Source organism: Chiloscyllium plagiosum, unplaced genomic scaffold (assembly GCF_037043375.1).
Source record: "Chiloscyllium plagiosum isolate Xiang-an unplaced genomic scaffold, Cpla_swu_hap1 HiC_scaffold_24, whole genome shotgun sequence".
NCBI lineage: Eukaryota > Metazoa > Chordata > Chondrichthyes > Orectolobiformes > Hemiscylliidae > Chiloscyllium > Chiloscyllium plagiosum.
In genome coordinates this window covers 35,629,330-35,647,918 of record NW_028270162.1, presented here as the reverse complement: position 1 = coordinate 35,647,918, position 18,589 = coordinate 35,629,330, and the positions used below count along the sequence as shown (strand labels likewise).

The 18,589-nt window shown below is 41.1% G+C and overlaps 1 protein-coding gene across 2 annotated transcripts in view; it reads left to right on the top strand.

The window, feature by feature from the left end:
- Window positions 1-18,589, top strand: part of aacs (acetoacetyl-CoA synthetase) — a 156,787-nt gene that overhangs the window by 30,967 nt on the left and 107,231 nt on the right. For both annotated transcript variants that reach the window (XM_088000067.1, XM_043715807.2), the window contains exon 5: window positions 9,260-9,357. In XM_088000067.1, coding sequence (XP_087856193.1) covers window positions 9,260-9,357 — 98 coding nt within the window. The remainder of the gene's footprint in view (window positions 1-9,259; window positions 9,358-18,589) is intronic.

Sequence of the window (18,589 nt, the reverse complement as noted above, 5' to 3'; positions counted from 1 at the left end):
AGTAAACCTGTTGCACTATAGACTATAAGCTGGTGTTCTGTAATTTTAACAGCATATGATGTTAGACTAACTAGTGCTGACATCTAACCCTGTGGCTATGTACAAGTCTTTTTTTAAACTTTACTCTGCTTTCCTTCAATGAGTTCAATTGAATGGTATTCCTGTACATTATCAATGTTCAAGAATTAGAAAAGTGACACAAAAACCACTTTTGGTTGTCTTGCCCTTTGCTTTAGTGCATGTAAGTTGTACCAAAAGACTAATTTTAATGGAGCAGGTACACAAATAGCTCATAACAACCCTGATTTCTTTTGGGGGAATGTTCTCAGGCCCTGAACAGCATAGGCTGTGGTGAGAAATTGGGGAGAATCAGGTGTATTGACATTGTTTTGTCTTACTATGGTAATCAAGCCTTGCTCTTCCTGGAGCTGTCACAAGCTGAATATTTAATAGAAGGGAGGTGATGGCCTGGTTGGATGGACAGTCCACTGATAATACCGAGATCCAGGTAAGATTCTGGGGACATGAGGTTGATTCCCACAATGGCAGATGGTGGAATTTGAATTCAATTTTTTAAAAAATCTGGAATTATGAGTTTAATGATGACCGTAAATCATTGTCAATTGTCTGAAATACCATTCACTAATGTGCTTTAGGTTTGGAAACTGCCATCGTCTTTACTACATATAACTCCAGACCCACAGCAATGTTGTTGACTCTTAACCACCCTCTGGGCAATTAGAGATAGGCAATAATTGCTGGCCTATCCAGTGATGCTTTCATCTGTGAATGAATATAAAACAAAAGTTCACAAAATTCCAGATTTTACCTATCTTGTACACCAACGTTGACCAAGATTACAGGCAAAGTTTCTGTGTTTACTAAGAATGACTGATTATTTGTTACAAATATGTAGATTCTAGCTACAAGTAAACAGTTGTGAACCATTGGTGTCTAACTCTACTGGTTAAAACTCTAACTCCCTTTATAAAAAACGCTGCCAGAAACTACAGATGACACCTCTTTTTGTGTTTATGGGAAGCGGAAGAGACTGGGAAAGCTGGATTTACAGGACTGTCCAAAGGGTTCTCCTGAGGTTATTCTCTTTTTCTTATCAAGGCTTGTTTCTCAAACATCATTCTCTAGGTACTTTTTGCTTTCTTGTAGAAGGCACAGAGCGACTGGTTCACACTTTTACAAAGGTCCCTGACGTCTTTGTTAAAAGCCACAATTTATAGCAATTGATGAGGGAAAGGAAATTGCTTTCTTCAGACCTGAGGTTTTTTTTAAAACTGCAGTGAGAGGACAGCTGGCACAGCAGGTCTACCAACACTTTTTAAAAGGTGGTGCCTATTTTTTTGATACCCATTTCATGAAGAGATAAGCCCTGATACTTCACTCTGTTGTTTTCATTTTTTTTCTCTCATTAAATTTGTGTGTTTTAACATCACCATCTCTGGTTGTACTGTTGCATTCTCTTAGGATCATTGTTATGCATTTGGATAAGTTGCACAGTTTGTACTGGGGACTGTCAAAAGAAGAGTTATTTTTAAAAAAGGAAGGAAGTAATGTATCATTTCTGTTCGGGACCATTAACATTTAAAACAAACTATGAACATCTCTTGTAACAGACTTTGCATTTTTAAACAAAAGCAAACTTTATTGTATCAAAAAGACTTTATTGAAAATTCTCATATAATTTATGATATCTTAGTTATTTACCACTAGAAGGTCCACATTAAAATATGCTACAGTCCCCAAAAATTTCAATTTTCCTCAATTCTAGGTATTCCCAAAAATAAAACCTTAATTTACTCTTCTTGACTGAATGCCTCTATCTCTTGCCTTCTCAGTGCCTCCTAACCAACTGCTGGGTACTTTGTTTTGCCACAATGTTCTTTGAGGACCACCAATAGGATTTTCTACTTTGAACTAGCCAGTCTTCCAGCTTTTTCTCTGCTTATCAAATAAAAGCTTAGATTAAGCCTACCCACATTCCACATGGCAAATGATAAAGCTAACGTTTTCTCTGCTTAGAGTGCAGATTTATGAACTGTTCTACGCGTTGACTGTCTTCACCCTCCTGAGCTGCAAGCTAGATAGCCCGTGTCCAAGATACAACTAACTCTCTTCTGCAGGGACCCAAATAAATTGAAACTAGAGAACTTTCTGAAGCACCACCCGGCCTCTTGATGTAGACTACTGAGATATCTTCAAGCAGGCTTTTCAAGTTAAGCACAGTGTATTCCCCATTTAAAATAAGTTTGCTCTGATGAAAGAAATTGTCTCTTTACAACTGGGTATTAGCACGTTTAAGAATTTCTGACTCTCAAAACAAAAACCTCTTGCTAGATGGTTCTTACTGCAAGGATTTAATATATCGTGTCTCCAATTCTTTAGCTAGATAAGCCCAAGTGCTGGCTTATGAGGAAAAAGTGAGGACTGCAGATGCTGGAGACGAGAGTCGAGAATGTGTTGCTAGAAAAGCACAGCAGGTCAGGAAGCATCTGAGGAGCAGAAGAATCGATGTTTTGGGCATAAGCCCTTCATCAGGAAGGGCTGATGAAGGACTTTTGCCCGGAATGTTGATTCTCCTGCTCCTCGGATGCTGCCTGACCTGCTGTGCTTTTCCAGCAAGACATTCTCAACTGCTAGCTTATGATCTTACCTTTCTATCTGTTAACCTCTTAAGTCTGCACAGCCTCAACCTTTTTAAGCATTATAAGCTCCAAGTATATTTTAGTTACATTGATTTCAGAAAAGCTTTTGCCAGTTTCTCAAACACAGACCCCAGGGTTTTACAGTTAAAACATTAATTCTGGAAACTTGATGTCATGTGCTAAAACACATTATTAGATATTTACAACTTGGATCCAATTTTGTACTGATGTTTCGATGCAATACATTTATTCACTTGCAATGCTGTCCTGCCCTATGACAGAAAATAAGTGGAGGAGCCAATAATTTTTTTTTAACACTCCAGATGTTTGGTGCAAAGCTGTGAATGTTGAACTCAATAATCCAATGAACATTTGGAAAGATGTAAATTATTCTTTTTTTTTTCCCTATTGGTTTCAAGACCGAGAGGGCCATTCCTAATTTTCTTTTGAACAGTGTGCAGAGATAATACAGTTTGGCTGCACCTCAAATGAACACTGAAGCTTATTCATCTGGGATCTCTGGTCAAATTGATTTGGTTTTGAATGGTTCATTCCTAAGAAGCAGCTGTTTGTTGAATGGAGCCAGATAATTCAGTAAGTGCAACATGGTGGTCAGTTTTTTTTTGATAACCTGCGAAGGGAGCACCCAAGGGGTAAACAGAAATTGTTTATCTAGTTATCTTGCATGTGGATAGAAACTGACACCAAGGCTGAAATCCTGACATGGGAAGAGGCCTGCAACTCGACTTGTATTGCTGTGCTCTTGATCTGTGAGGAAGCCTTCTGTAAATGCATCATTGCACTTAGACAATAGACAATAGGTGCAGGAGTAGGTCATTCAGCCCTTCGAGCCTGCACCACCATTCAATATGATCACGGCTGATCATTCCTAATCAGTATCCTGTTCCTGCTTTATCTCCATAACCCTTGATTCCACTATCCTTGAGAGCTCTATCCAACTCTTTCTTAAATGAATCCAGAGAGTGGGCCTCCACTGCCCTCTGGGGCAGAGCATTCCACACAGCCACCACTCTCTGGGTGAAGAGGTTTCTCCTCATCTCTGTCCTAAATGGTCTACCCTGTATTTTTAAGCTGTGTCCTCTGGTTCGGCACTCACTCATCAGCGGAAACATGTTTCCTGCTGCCAGAGTGTCCAATCCTTTCATAATCTTATATGTCTGCAGAAGGTCTAAACTTCTGGTTGGTATTTTTACCCAGCCATTGCCAAGTTACTTGGTCATAACCTCCAAGCTTGGCAAGTTTTACCTTGCCAAGTTACTTGGTCAGTGCCAGAATTTCACTGACTTGGGCTGCATGCCTGATATTGCACTAGTTTTTCAACCCGCTCACTTGGATCTTTTCCTAGCAGGTTTAAAGCTGACTTGGGTGAGAACTCTGGATAATTTAGACTAACATCTAGAGCAATGTTCAGCCTTTCCCACTATCTGGAGTGATGCAGGCACTCAGTCTCTCTGCACCCCATGCCATGGACTGAGGCAAGTAATAGAAATAGGTTTGGGAAGGAGACAACAGGCTTGAGGGCCTGATGAGAGGGTATATAAGTTTCAGTGTTGAAGGGGTGGATGCAGAGCTCATGGGGTACAATACTGAACAAAGAAATGTTGGTCATGCGATAACTGATATTCGCAGACAAAACATTTGAATTTTTATTTTACCATGAAGCAACTGGAAATAATGGAATTAACAGAATTAACAGAAGCATTTAACATCTTAGTATCAGATCTTAAGAAATGGGAACAGAAGTAGGCTGTACAGCCCCTTGAGCCTGCACTACTATTCAATTGGATTGTGGTTGATCCAACATTCCTTACCTCCACTTGCCTAGCCTTTCCCTGTCACCCTCAATTCCCCTTCTGATCAAGAATTGATCTGTCTCAGCTTCAAATATAGGCAAGGAGTCTGCCCCCACAGCTCTGCATGGCATGGCGTTGCAAATGCACTCAACCCTTGAGAATAGAAATTCCTCCTCATCCCAGCCTTAAATTTGCACCCCTTTATTCTGAGACTATGCCATTTGGTCCTCGACTTTCCCATGAGGGGAAGCATCCTTTCAGCATTTGCTGTGCAAAGCCCCCTAAGGATCCGATATGGTTGAATGAGATCACTTTATTCGCTGGGGTTGAGAAGAAAGGAGAAAATGAGGACTGCAGACTGGAGTTGAGATAGAGTCATAGAGTTGTACAGCATGGAAACAGACCCTTCCGTCCATGCTGCCCAGATATCCCAACCCAATCTAGTTCCACCTGCCAGTACCTGACCTATATCCCTCCAAACCCTTCCTATTCATATACCCATCGAAATGCCTTTTAAATGATGCAATTGTACCAGCCTCCACCACTTCCTCTGGCAGCTCATTCCATACACGTACCACCCTCTGCGTGAAAAAGTTGCCCCTAAGGTCTCTTTCATATCTTTCCCCTCTCACCCTAAACCTATGCCCTCTAGTTCTGGATGCCCCGACCCCAGGGAAAAGACTTTGCCTATTTACCCTATCCATGCCCCTCATAATTTTGGAAACCTCCATAAGGTCACCCCTCAGCCTCCGACGCTCCAGGTAAAACAGCCCCAGCCTGTTCAGCCCCTCCCTATAGCTCAAATCCTCCAACCCTGGCAACATCCTTGTAAATCTTTTCTGAACCCTTTCAAGTTTCACAACATCTTTCCGATAGGAAGGAGACCAGAATTGCACGCAATATTCCAACAGTGGCCTAACCAATGTTCTGTACAGCCGCAACATGACCTCCCAACTCCTGTACTCAATACTCTGACCAATAAAGGAAAGCATACCAAACGCCTTCTTCACTATCCTATCTACCTGCGACTCCACTTTCAAGGAGCTATGAACTTGCACTCCAAGGTCTCGATGTTCAGCAACACTCCCTAGGACCTTACCATTAAGTGTACAAGTCTTGCTAAGATTTGCTTTCCCAAAATGCAGCACCTCTCATTTATCTGAATTAAACTCCATCTGCCACTTCTCATCCCATTGGCCCATCTGGTCTACATCCTGTTGTAATCTGAGGTAACCCTCTTCGCTGTCCACTACACCTCCAATTTTGGTGTCATCTGCAAACTTACTAACTGCACCTCTTATGCTCGCATCCAAATCATTTATGTAAATGACAAAAATTAGAGGACCCAGCACCGATCCTTGTGGCACTCCACTGGTCTGGTGCTGGAAAAGCGCAGCAGGTCAGGTAGCATCCCAGGAGCAGGAGAGTCGATGTTATGGGCATAAACCCTTCATCAGGAATGTGTGTGGGCGGGAATGTGGTCGAAGAGGGCTGAGAGTTAAATGGGGGGGTGGGGCTGGGGGGGGGGGTGGGGAAGGAGCTTGGAAGGCAATAGATAGATACAAGTAGGAGGGTGATGGTGATAAGTTGCTGCCCTCTTGAACTGTCCCACCTGTCCATCTTTCTTCTCACCTATCCATTCCACCCTCTGCTTTGACCTATCACTATTCCCCCCCCCCCCCCAACACCTGCATCTACCCATCACCTTTCAAGCTACCTTCCCCCAGCCCCAACCCCCCCCTCCTATTTATTCCTATTTATCTCTCAGCTCCGCCCCCCCCCACCCCCAAACAATGCCCTGCACTTCCCTGATGAAGGGATTATGCCTGAAATGTTGGCTCCCCTGCTCCTCAGTTGCTGCCTGACCTGCTGTGCTTTTCCGGCGCCACACCTTTTGACTCCATGCCTCAGTCCTGGTAAACCTTCTTTCAACTACCTCCAATAAAATAATATACTTTCTTAAATAAAGAGCTAGAAGTGCTATAAGCTGTGGGCAATCCTACACAACAAGGCAATAATTGGATTTCTGGTACACTCTGGGTACCGGAATAAAGCCAGACCAGAAACCGAGGCTACAAGTTTGGGAATTTATCGTGGCATGAAAATGTGGGAATTTTCTCAATGTGTATCTATTATTAGACAATAATACATTGCAGGAGAAAGTGAGGACTGCAGATGCTGGAGATCAGAGCTGAAAATGTGTTGCTGGAAAAGCGCAGCAGGTCAGGCAGCATCCAAGGAACAGGAGAGTCGATGTTTCAGGCATAAGCCCTTCTTTCCTGAAGAAGGGCTTATGCCCAAAACGTCGATGCTCCTGTTCCTTGGATGCTGCCTGACCTGTTGCGCTTTTCCAGCAATACATTTTCAGCAATAATACATTGCAGGCTGGATTTTGCAATCTCCTGCCATTAAATTTGAAGTTGGTGGGGTGGTGGGATTGGCCTCCTACAATCTGGAGAGTGTACTTCCTCCTGCCTAAATGCCCATCTGAGATGGTGCCGTGCAAAATGTGGTTCTGAGTATATTTGCTTGAATTTGACTGGCTCTCCTTGTGGCAAAAAATGAAACTGTCGTTAGTGTACAGATGTTCAGTTTCCGTTTCTTCACATTTTGCCAACCTTAATTTGGAATAGGTTGAATGAATCACCTTATACTGCCTCTGAAAAACATAGATTGCAAGGCTTGTAAAATTTGATATTTAATTATTCAAATATTCCTTTTTAAGAATAAAGAAACTTGTATTTTGCCTGCCACATTCCAATTCGTAGTCTTCAAGTATCTTGGATTTGAAGGTCCATTACACTTCAATCAAGGAAGTGATGTGTTTACGCTGGTTGGAGGAAATGATTGGAGTATTTACTCAGTTGAAATAATGTCTGATCTTTTTTTTTTGTTTGGACCTTCATCGTTGGAGATATTGTCTGAACTATTCTTCCAAAGAGGAAGTTATGAGCCTGATCTTAAAAAAAATTCTCTTTTAAGCAATGAGTTACTATTTTATTTAATAATTAGAATTATATTATGTTTGAAAAGGATGATTGTGTATAGACTAGTTCTAAATGAACTAACAAGGGCTAGAGCAAAATTGTTCAAGGCTTTTTTTAGATTAGATTATTTAGTGTGGAAACAGGCCTTTCGGCCCAACAAGTCCATACCGCCCTGCCGAAGCGCAACCCACCCAATACCCCTACATTTATCCCTTACCTAACACTACGGGCAATTTAGCATGGCCAATTCACCTGACCTGCACATCTTTGGACTGTGGGAGGAAACCGGAGCACCCGGAGGAAACCCACACAGACACGGGGAGAACTTGCAAACTCCTCAGTCAGTTGCCTGAGGTGGGAATTGAGCCCGAGTCTCTGGCGCTGTGAGGCAGCAGTGCTAACCACTGTGCCACCGTGCTGCCCACTCTTTTATTGAAGAGTTAACTGTATTACCTCTAGGCATGATGTGGAGGTGCGGTGTTGGACTGGGGTGGGCGAGGTCCGAAGTCAGATGAAACCAGATTATGCTCCAGCAAGTTTATTTGAAATCACAAAGCTTTTGGAGTGTTGGGCCTTCGAAGGGGGCTTCACCTGACAAAGGGGCAATGCTATGGAAGCTTATGGTTTCAAATAAACCTGTTGGGCTATAACCTTGTGTCGCCTAACTTCTGACCTTAACCTCTAGATAATTTCTGTTAGTTGGTTCATTAGCTTTTTTGTCCCCCAGTTGGTTTGTACTTTCACTGTGGCGATTGGACTTACTTGGTTTTGAACAATATATTAGACTTTGCACCTCTGTTCCTATTTGAAAGGAGAAGTGTCTGAGACAAACTTTTAAATATTCAAGATAATTTTTGGGATTTCTCCCTGTTCGACCAGTTGAGCAATTATCTATAGCCAGTGTTCAGAAATCTGCTCTGCACTGTAAATGTGCTGGTGTAAGTTCATTCTAATCAGCTGAATTACAGAGCACAGTTTTAACCTAGACAAAGTTAAAAATCTCTCACAACCAGGTTATAGTCCAACAGGTTTACTTGGAAGCGCACGAGCTTTCAGAGCGCCGGTCCTTCATCAGGTGGTTGTGGCAATTGTGCTTCCAATTAAACCTGTTGGACTATAACCTGGTGATGTGTGATTTTTAACTTTGTACCCCCCAGTCCAACACTGTCACCTCTAAATCATTAACCTAGACAAGCATTGTTTTATTTAGAAACTTATCCATCGAGTGGCATCTGCTCAGTAATGAGATGTCACACAGATGTCCGTGGATGAATTAGTGATGCTGTTCAGGGGTCTTTACTCAAAGTTTAATTGTAGCAAGGCTCAAATTATTGCCGAGCAGCGGCTGTCCAAACTAAATGTGGTTCTCATTTATAATTGTCATCTTGGTTGAAATAATAGTGTGCTTACGTCTCTGTTAGATTGTTACATGTTGAAGCCTTGATCTAGGACTTGAACATACAGTCTCAGCTGTCCTTTCTATTAGTGTGATACTGAGGGACTACTGTAAAACTGGAGGTGCTGGCATCTATATAAGTTATTAAACCATTGTCTGATTGCTCAGATAGAAGTGGCACTAGTCATGTGCTCATTTATAACAATGTGTGTTATCTTTCTTTGTCGAAGTAAGTTACTGTATTTACTCGCATAACACCTGGTCATGATTCAAAAGAAATGCATTGGCTATAAAACTATTAGAACATGGAGGCCACCAAAGCTGCAATATGAGTTTTTTCAAGGTAATAGTTTTATGTACTTTTTTTTTCTTAATTCTAAATATTCTTTCATTTAATTGCAGGTTACCTGCCAAACGGTATTCATGCTGTTGAAGCCATGTTAGCAACAGCCAGCATTGGAGCCATTTGGAGTGCAACTGCTCCAGATTTTGGTGTAAATGTAAGTGACGGGCATGTGTGATTGGCCTAAACTGGGCGATTAAATTGTCAGCTGGTGTCGGTAGATGATACTCTCCTCTGTATCAAATGTTTGTAGCTTCAAGCCGCCGTGAGGATCTGAGCACAAAAAGCAAAGTTGACACTGCAGTGCACAACTGTGGGAATATTGGAGATGGTTTTTCTTTTGGATGTGATGTTAAACTGAGGCCACATCTGTCCTCTTGATGGATGTAAAAGATTCCATGACACTTGTTTTGAAGAAAAGTTAGGAATGTTATCTAGCTTTCAGTCAACATCAAAAAAGTGATTACAGTATCTGGTTATTATCACATTGATATTTTTAGAGTTTGGTTGCTGATTTACCCACATTTATACCAGTGATTGCACTCCAGTTGGCTGGATGGTTGATTTGCAAAGCAGTGCGATGCCAACAGTTTGGGTTCAATCCCTGCATTGACTGAAGTTACCGTGAAGGATTATCCTTCTCAATTTCTCCCCTCGCCTGAAGTGTGTTGACCTTCGGGTTAAACCATCATCACTTATCTCTCACTCGTTTTCTCTACAATGAGAGAGCATCCGTGTGGTGTAATAAGACTATGGTGGTTAAAAACAATGACTGCAGACGCTGGAAACCAGATTCTGGATCAGTGGTGCTGGAAGAGCACAGCAGTTCAGGCAGCATCCAAGAGCTGCTCCTTGAATGCTGCCTGAACTGTTGTGCTCTTCCAGCATCACTGATCCAGAATGTAATAAGACTATGGCAACTTTATCTTTACTTTCACATAAAAAGCATGCCATCTACTGGTTCAAATGTGTTCAACTAGTGACTTTAAACTGAGCTCAGCTATGCTATGATATACTGTACATTGTAAATACTGATGGTTAAGAAGAGTTTTCTAACTAAAGCTTGATGATCTCAAACATTTCATTTAACTGAATAATTAGTTTCTTCATAACTAACTAACTAGATTTTCTTCAGTCACTGATGGTATTCTTAGAATTTCCGTTAAGAGCATAAGTTGGAGAGACTAAATTGTTTATTCCTATTCCTGTCCCATCTTTCAGTGAGACTATGGCTGATCTGTGACTTAAGTCCGTAATCTCCATTTGTGCAATTCTATTAAATTTAAATTTTAAATTTAAGATGTTTATTGATCTTAGAAATGAAATACGCAATTGACTTGGCATCAGTTATTTGCAGATAAGAAGATTTCTGAACTCCAGCCACCCTTTTCTGTGTGGAAGTATTTCCTAATGTCACACTCAAAGATCTGGTTTTAAATTTTAGAATATTCACTTCTTTCTCTCTTGATTTTGACTTTAATATCACATTTATTAAAGTACAATGGTACAGTGAAAATTGTATAATGTCGCCACACAAGGTACAAGTACCTAGGTACAGAGTCTTCAGAACAAGGTAGAAAGAAAGAACAAAGTTAAACATTGCAGTAATTATAGTATAGCTTTTCTATCCCTTTTTTAATGTTTTAACCTCAATTGTGTTACCTGTAACCATCTAAATTTGGGAAACAATGCTGAGGAGAGATTGCACAAAAACTATTTGACTGTTGAGTTTAGGGATCATTCTGGTAAAGCAATGCTATACTATTTCTAATGCCAAAATATCCTTCCTTACTAATGGAGTTCAGAACTGATCATTGTACCACAGAAGTGTGATCCAAGAAGAGATTTAGAGAACTAAAGCACAATTTTATTTTTAATCTCCTTGTATCCTAGTTGCCTACATATAAAGGTTAACATTTCATGAGCCTTTTTTGATTACTTTCTACCTATTTGTTACACTTTAATGATTCATATTTCTGACCTGCAAGTCTTTTCAACCTTTACTTTTTCTGTTTGGAAAGCATACTGCTCCAGCCTTTTTTAGATACAAAGTGGATGATTTTATCTTTGCCTATATTGAAATCTATTTGTCATTATTTTCCTGAATCACTTTGTCTATTAATATCTGTTTGTAGATGGAAGCAAGCAATTCCATTACTTACAGTGCCACCTATCTGTGATTTGGAGATGCCGGTGTTGGACTGGGGTGTACAAAGTTAAAAATCACCCAATACCAGGTTATCGTCCAACAGGTTTAATTGGAAGCGCACCAGCTTTCGGAGCGACACTTCTTCATCAGGTGATAGTGGAGGGCTCGATCGTAACACAGAATTTATAGCAAAAATTTGCAGTGTGATGTAACTGAAATTATACATTGCTTTATCCTCGATCATAACGTCTTCACCTTTGACAACCAATTCTTCATCCAGACACATGGAACAGCCATGGGGGCCAAATTTACACCCCAATATGCCAAGAATTTTATGCACAGGTTCGAACAAGATTTCTTCTCTATTCAGGATTTCCAACCAACATTGTACATCAGGTACATTGACATTTTCTTCCTCTGGACCCATGGCGAGGAGTCACTGATAAAACTACACAGTGACATCAACAAGTTTCATCCCACCATCAAACTCACCATGGACTACTCTCGACTGTCTGTCTCATTCTTGGACACGTGCGTCTCCATCAAGGACGGACACCTCAGCACCACACTCTACCGCAAACCCACAGACAACCTCACAATGCTACACTTTTCCAGCTTCCACTCAAAACATATTAAAACAGCCATTCCCTATGGACAAGCCCTACGCATACACCGGATCTGCTCAGATGAGGAGGAACGTGACAGACACCTGGAAGTACTCAAGGATGCCCTCACAAGAACGGGGTACGATGCTCAACTCATCGACTGTCAGTTCCGACGTGCCACAGCAAGGAACCGTAATGACCTCCTCAGGAGACAGACATGTGCTGCAACTGACAGGGTACGCTTTGTTCAGTACTTCCCAGGGGCTGAAAAATTATGCCATGTTCTTCGTGACCTGCAACACATTATCAATGAGGATGAGTACCTCACCAAGACCTTCCCCAGACCTCTACTACTTGCCATTAAACAACCACCAAACCTCAAACAGATAATTGTTCGTAGCAAACTGCCCGGCTCTCAGGACAACTCCGTACAACCCTGTCACGGTGGACGCTGCAAGACGTGTCAGATTGTGGACATTAGATACCACTATTATGCGTGGGAAACCTCCCACCTTGTACATAGCAGGTACTCATGTGACTCAGCCAACGTTGTCTATCTTGTACGTTGCAGGCAAGGATGCCCAGAGGCATGGTACATTGGGGAAACCGAGCAAAGGCTACGACAACGGATGAATGGGCACCGCACAACAATCAACAGACAGGAGGGTTCCCTCCCAGTTGGGGAACACTTCAGTGGTCCAGGACATTCAGCCTCGGACCTTCGGGTGACCATCCTCCAAGGTGGACTTCGGGACAGGCAGCAGAGGAAAGTGGCCGAGCAGAGGTTGATAGCTAAGTTCGGTACCCATAGGGAGGGCCTCAACCAGGACCTTGGGTTCATGTCACATTACAGGTGATCACCATTGCACTACACACACAGACATTCCTACACACACGCAGACTCACATTTACACAGACGCGCACACAGACACACACACACACACACACACCGTTATAGACACCCACACTCCCACACTCTCACATGCACCCCCTCACAGACTTAAGACACTCTGCACTCACTACACCACACACACACACACACACACACACACACACACACACACACACACACACACACACATACACTTCCTCACACTCTCAACCCCCACCCCAGACAAACAGACACGCACGCACACACGCACACACACAAAGACCCACACGCGCACACACACACACAAAGACCCACATGCACACATATATTTTGTGTGGTGAATTTGTACTTGCAGAGACACATTGCACTTTGCTCAAAAACTGCATGCATTCATGTAGAACTCTGTTATCTCACTTTTCATATTAGAATCAATCTAAACATCAGGTCATAGACAGAGAACACAGGGGGCTAACACCATTGTTAACAGCTAACCTGAGAATGCATCTTTTTTTAAAAAAAAGGTTTTGTGATTTACACATGAAAGAAGTGAAACTATCACTGTATTCTAAGAGATGAAAGGCTTAACAGACAATCAATTTTTCAATGTATAATTTCAGTTACATCACACTGCAAATTTTTGCTATAAATTCTGTGTTACGATCGAGCCCTCCACTATCACCTGATGAAGGAGCGTCACTCCGAAAGCTAGTGTGCTTCCAATTAAACCTGTTGGACTATAACCTGGTGTTGTGATTTTTAACTTTGTACACCTATCTGTGTCAGTGATCATCTTTTTCTAGTTTTTGTATTTGCTCATTTGATTACATTTGTCTATATTATATTAATCAAGCACTTTGTATTAATGACTGATAACTTTACATTATTTTTCTGGGGCAAGTGTCTGCACTATAGGTAGTAAATAAACATGTTGTGGATGAGCTTGAAAAAGATTTTTGAAAGAGAACTTTTAACAGAAGAGCTCAGTGTCCAGGGAAATATCTATATATTTTTGATAATCTCTTCAGATTATTTAGGAACTGTGATGGAGTTTGAAATCAGAATTCATAAGAGACACCTTTTTTTGGAATGTTGGAATTATTAATGGGTGTTGTCAGACTGATCATAGTCTGTATCATTGGAGAAAGCTATTCAATTTGTTCTGGAAGCAGAATCCAGGTAGACCTGTTGACAGTTGAGGAGGACAGTCTTGTCACTGGAGACTAACAGTGTCTATCCACTTTAAAACCACACTACAGACAAATGTGGCAAGCTAACACAATGAGTAGGATGAAAAGCAGATACTGAGAATCAGTGTCAAAATTGTAGAATAAAAGAGCCTCCCTAGGACAAGCAGTGCCCAACTATGACAAAATAATACCACAGCTACCAGAAAACTGTAGGTCACTTCTAGTAATTATGCATTAGGAGGACACAGTTTTGGTTAGCCAATTGTCAGGTGAATGTATAGAACCTCTTCCTCCGGGAAAGATACCTTGGGCACTCCCAGGGAAATGAGTGATTTCAACCAACCTAAGTTTGACAGAGCTTGTGTGTGTCACTGATCATTCTTGTTAATTTTAAGCTCTATACAGATGCACTTCTGTGTCCTATCATAAATTACAATGACTCGAGAAACTGAAATTATAGCCACAGAGATGACACAAATGAGTAACTCATGAAGAGCAAAGATAAGCTGCAAGTAACATTGTAACACAGAGCTAAGAGAGCTAACGAAAACATTTGTGTAATTTGCTATGAACATTTCTCACTTCTGAATCTGCATACAGATCTTGACATCAACACTTATGATGATAGCAGAAGGAGTTCGGTTAGTTCCAAGCAAACAATTGGTCCAGAAATGGTTATCGTCAAAGGGCAACCATAAAGGGTATACAGAGGAACTCTATTATCTGGCATTCAGTTATCCAATCACAGGGTCCCGATTTCATCCTGAATGAAATACTGCCCTTCAGATTATTGAGGTTCCTCTGTAATTGGACTGCTTAGACTCCAGACTGAACCCAAAAAGAAGACAAATGTTGAAGGTGACCCATTTTGGCAAAAGGGAATTATGTATTTCTGTCAACAAGAAGCCACATACTTTACAAGTGTTAAGGAAATGTTTTCCATTTTTAATATTGCCTGAGAAGAATTGTCAAAGAACAAAACTCAGCAAGTTTATCGGAAGAAACAATTAGGAAAGAACAGAAATGAACTTTTCAACCCACTTGGGTTCATGCACAAACCTTTAACTGAAGTTATTCAAACAACAAAACAGTCCGCTGAACAAATCGATTCAACAACTTTGGGTTTGATATTGGATGACAAATTTTGTTCTTTTTGTCTTACAAATAATAGTGATCTATATCAGTGATAATGAAAAGTAAGCAGTAATATGTTTGTATCATAATTTAGGTTGTGAAAATGTCTAATTCCCCAGGAACAGAGGATGAATGAAAGCTTCCAACTTAAGCTATTCACTTTAAGTTTGAGAGTTATCTATTTCAACACGCCTGTTATGAGCAGATTGAAACTAAAGATCTTTTTTTTGAACAAAATGGATCTGAGCTGCTTTAAGCCTGCATTAGGCCAGACCAACATCCAAAGATTCAGGGTGTGCTTAAGAGAAGTTGCCTCAAATAAAAGCCCAGATCCTGCAAGAAAACCTGTACTTGTTTCAACAGAGCAGTCATCTTCCAAAAAGAGCATTCAGAAGATTACGGGTCCTCCAGAAAAGGACCGGCAACTACGTTTGGTGGAAGCAACACCCTCTGTGAAGGGTATCTGAGAGATAAAAAATCCTCCAATGGAGAAGTGGTTCATGGACTAATGAAGGTCAAATTCAAAAAGTCTTCCAGCAACTGACCTTTCAGGTCAACAGACAACATGCTCTGGAACAACTTTGAAACTTCTAGACCACTTGAGTGAGTGAAGTAAGAGACTGGGAGAGAGGAGTAGGGGGGAGAAAGAAAGGAGATGGGATAGTGGTACGTGTACAAGTGTTTGGAGTGAGATGTTGTTTAAAGCATGGTTCTGCAAGGGTTAATATTGGAGCAGGAGGTGTTTAACATGAGCCGTAATAAAGTCAAATATGTCACTTCTGGCTCCTGATGATAAGTATGATTCCAGGGACTAAATACTCAGCCATTTGCTATCATGCACTGAGCTAATTTTGTGTAAAGCCAAGTACCTATTCTCATTAATATTTGATTTTGGTTTATTATCCATCATTGTTATTTAGATGGGCCCTGAGATCCAGTAGTGGGGTTTAAGAAGACGTTAATGGAGTGATGTTGTAGCAAAAAAACAAATTGATCTGTTTGTTTAAAATATTTTTTATATTTGGCAAGTCATTTACAATTAAATGAAAAGGTTAAGGAAGACCAGGTACCATCTTTGCACTTTGCCATTAGCAGTGGAAACTTAAACCTCCATTTGGATGAGGTGAGAGTGACAGCCTTTGACATCAAGCTGACATTCAACCATGTGTGGTATCAAGGAGCCCTAGCAAAACTGGAGTCAATGGGAATTGGTGCAGACTCTCTACTGGTTGGAGTCATACCTGAGTCAACATGGCTGTGGTCATTGGAGGTCAGTCGCCTCCATTCCAGAACGTCTCTGCAGGACTTTCTCAGGTTAGTTTCCTAGGCCCAAACACCTTTTGCTGCATTCTCAATGATCTTCCCTCCATCATAAGGTCAGAAGTGGGAGTATTTGCCAGTGGTTACACAATGTTCAGGACTATTTGTGACTACTTTAGAATCTAAACAGTCAATGTTCAAATACACATGACTTCAATAATATCCAGGCTTGTGCTGACAGGTGGCAAGTAACATTTGCTCCAGGCAATGATCATCTCCAATAAGAGACACAATTTAAGCACCACCCCTCTGACATTCAATGGTATTACCATCACTGAGTTCCCCATTATCAATATCTTGAGGGTTACTATTGACCAGAAACTCATCTGGACTCACCACATAAACACTATCTACAAGAACAGGTCAGATGCTAGGAAAACTGTAGCGAGTAACTCTCCAAAGTCTGCCCACCTTCTACAAGGCACAAGTCAGGAATGTGATGAAATACTCCCCACTTGCCTGGATGGGTACAGCTCCAACAACATTCGAGAAGCTTGACACCATCCAAGACCAAGCAGCTCACTTGATAAGAACCACAATCGCTCTCTCCACTACTGATCCTCAGTTATAGCAGTGTACAAGATATCTTGTACAAGATGAACTGCAGAAATTTACCAGAGATCCTTAGAAGGCACCTTCCAACTCCACAACCACTTCTATCTGGAAGGACAACGACAGCAGATACATGAAAACACCACCAACTGCAAGATCCCCCTCCAAGCCACTCATTAGCCTGACTTGGAAATATATTGCTGTTTCTTCACTGTCATGGAATCAAAATCCTGAAATATCCTCCCTAACAGTATTGTGGGTCTAACCACAGCAAATAGACTGCAGCAGTTCCAAGAAAGTAGCTCAGCACTAACTTTTTCAAGGGCAGCTAGACACCAGCAATAAATGCTGGCTAGCCAGTGATATCTATGACCCATGACAGAATTTAAAAGAAAATCACACTGAACCCCTTTTTATACATACACACACACACACACACACACACACACACACACACACACACACACACACACACATCCTTCTTACCTCTGAAATACAATACAGCTAAAATAATGAGAAAATTGCTGAAGTGTTTTATTCTTCCCTAGATTGCATTTCACTTGTGTGAATAGGGAATAGGCTGTTTTTGCACAATCCAATTTACACATTGACAAAAACCCAAATAAGATACAGTTGCTAATTTGGAAGAACAGCAGAAATGTTTGTAAGACTGATTCAGATTTTACAATTGTAATGACGACTAATGTACATTACTCCATTTAACTGGACTGGAATGTTAGAAATCAACAAATGTGCAATAAACAGAAATCTAGAAGGTGCTGTCAGTGATTATATATTCCTCTCAAGGGTGTAGTGCTAAAGCAGAGAGCCAGAGAGTGAACAGTGCAATCCGTGAACTGATGGAAACCATTTTTAAATGTTGTCCTCTGTGAAGGCATGGGTTCATGTTGCGTCTGTTCCCGAAGTGTCATGATGTGCTCAAACAGATTCAAGATATTTTTAAAATCAAATGAGTAGCGAGGCAATGCTATAGTGGAAATCTCTTTGGGTCTGTAATCCAAAGACCCAGATTAGCATTTGGAGAGGTGCTGGCATAATGTCACCAGATTAGGAATCCAGAGATCTCCCTTGGGATATTAAGTTCAAATCTAACCCCAGCATTTTGAAGAAGGTCAATTTATAGGGCTCTTGCACCCCTACATCTAGACCAGGATACCCAAGTCATGTCCCGCCTGCTGCAGAAGTGCCATGTATACCTGAACAGGTTGCTTAAAATAGAGATATCAGCGGTATATCATCGGTATGTCATTTTAATTTGTCTTTGTGGCTTAAGGTAGATAAAGTCCAAAATAATGTTGTTTTTATCATGAGAAATTTTACATTGCACAAGTATATAATCAGCTTCTCGGGGGCAGAGTGGATTCTGACCATTAAATATTAAGTTAGTGTGCTGCAAAGATCCAGTTACATCTCATAAGGTGCAATATTTTCAAGGCTTCTTCGTATAACTAACATTTACAAATTGTTTCCATCGGTTCACTGATTGCACTGCACTGTTCAGTCTCTGGATTTGCCTTAGAACTACACCCTCGAGAGGAATGTACAATCAG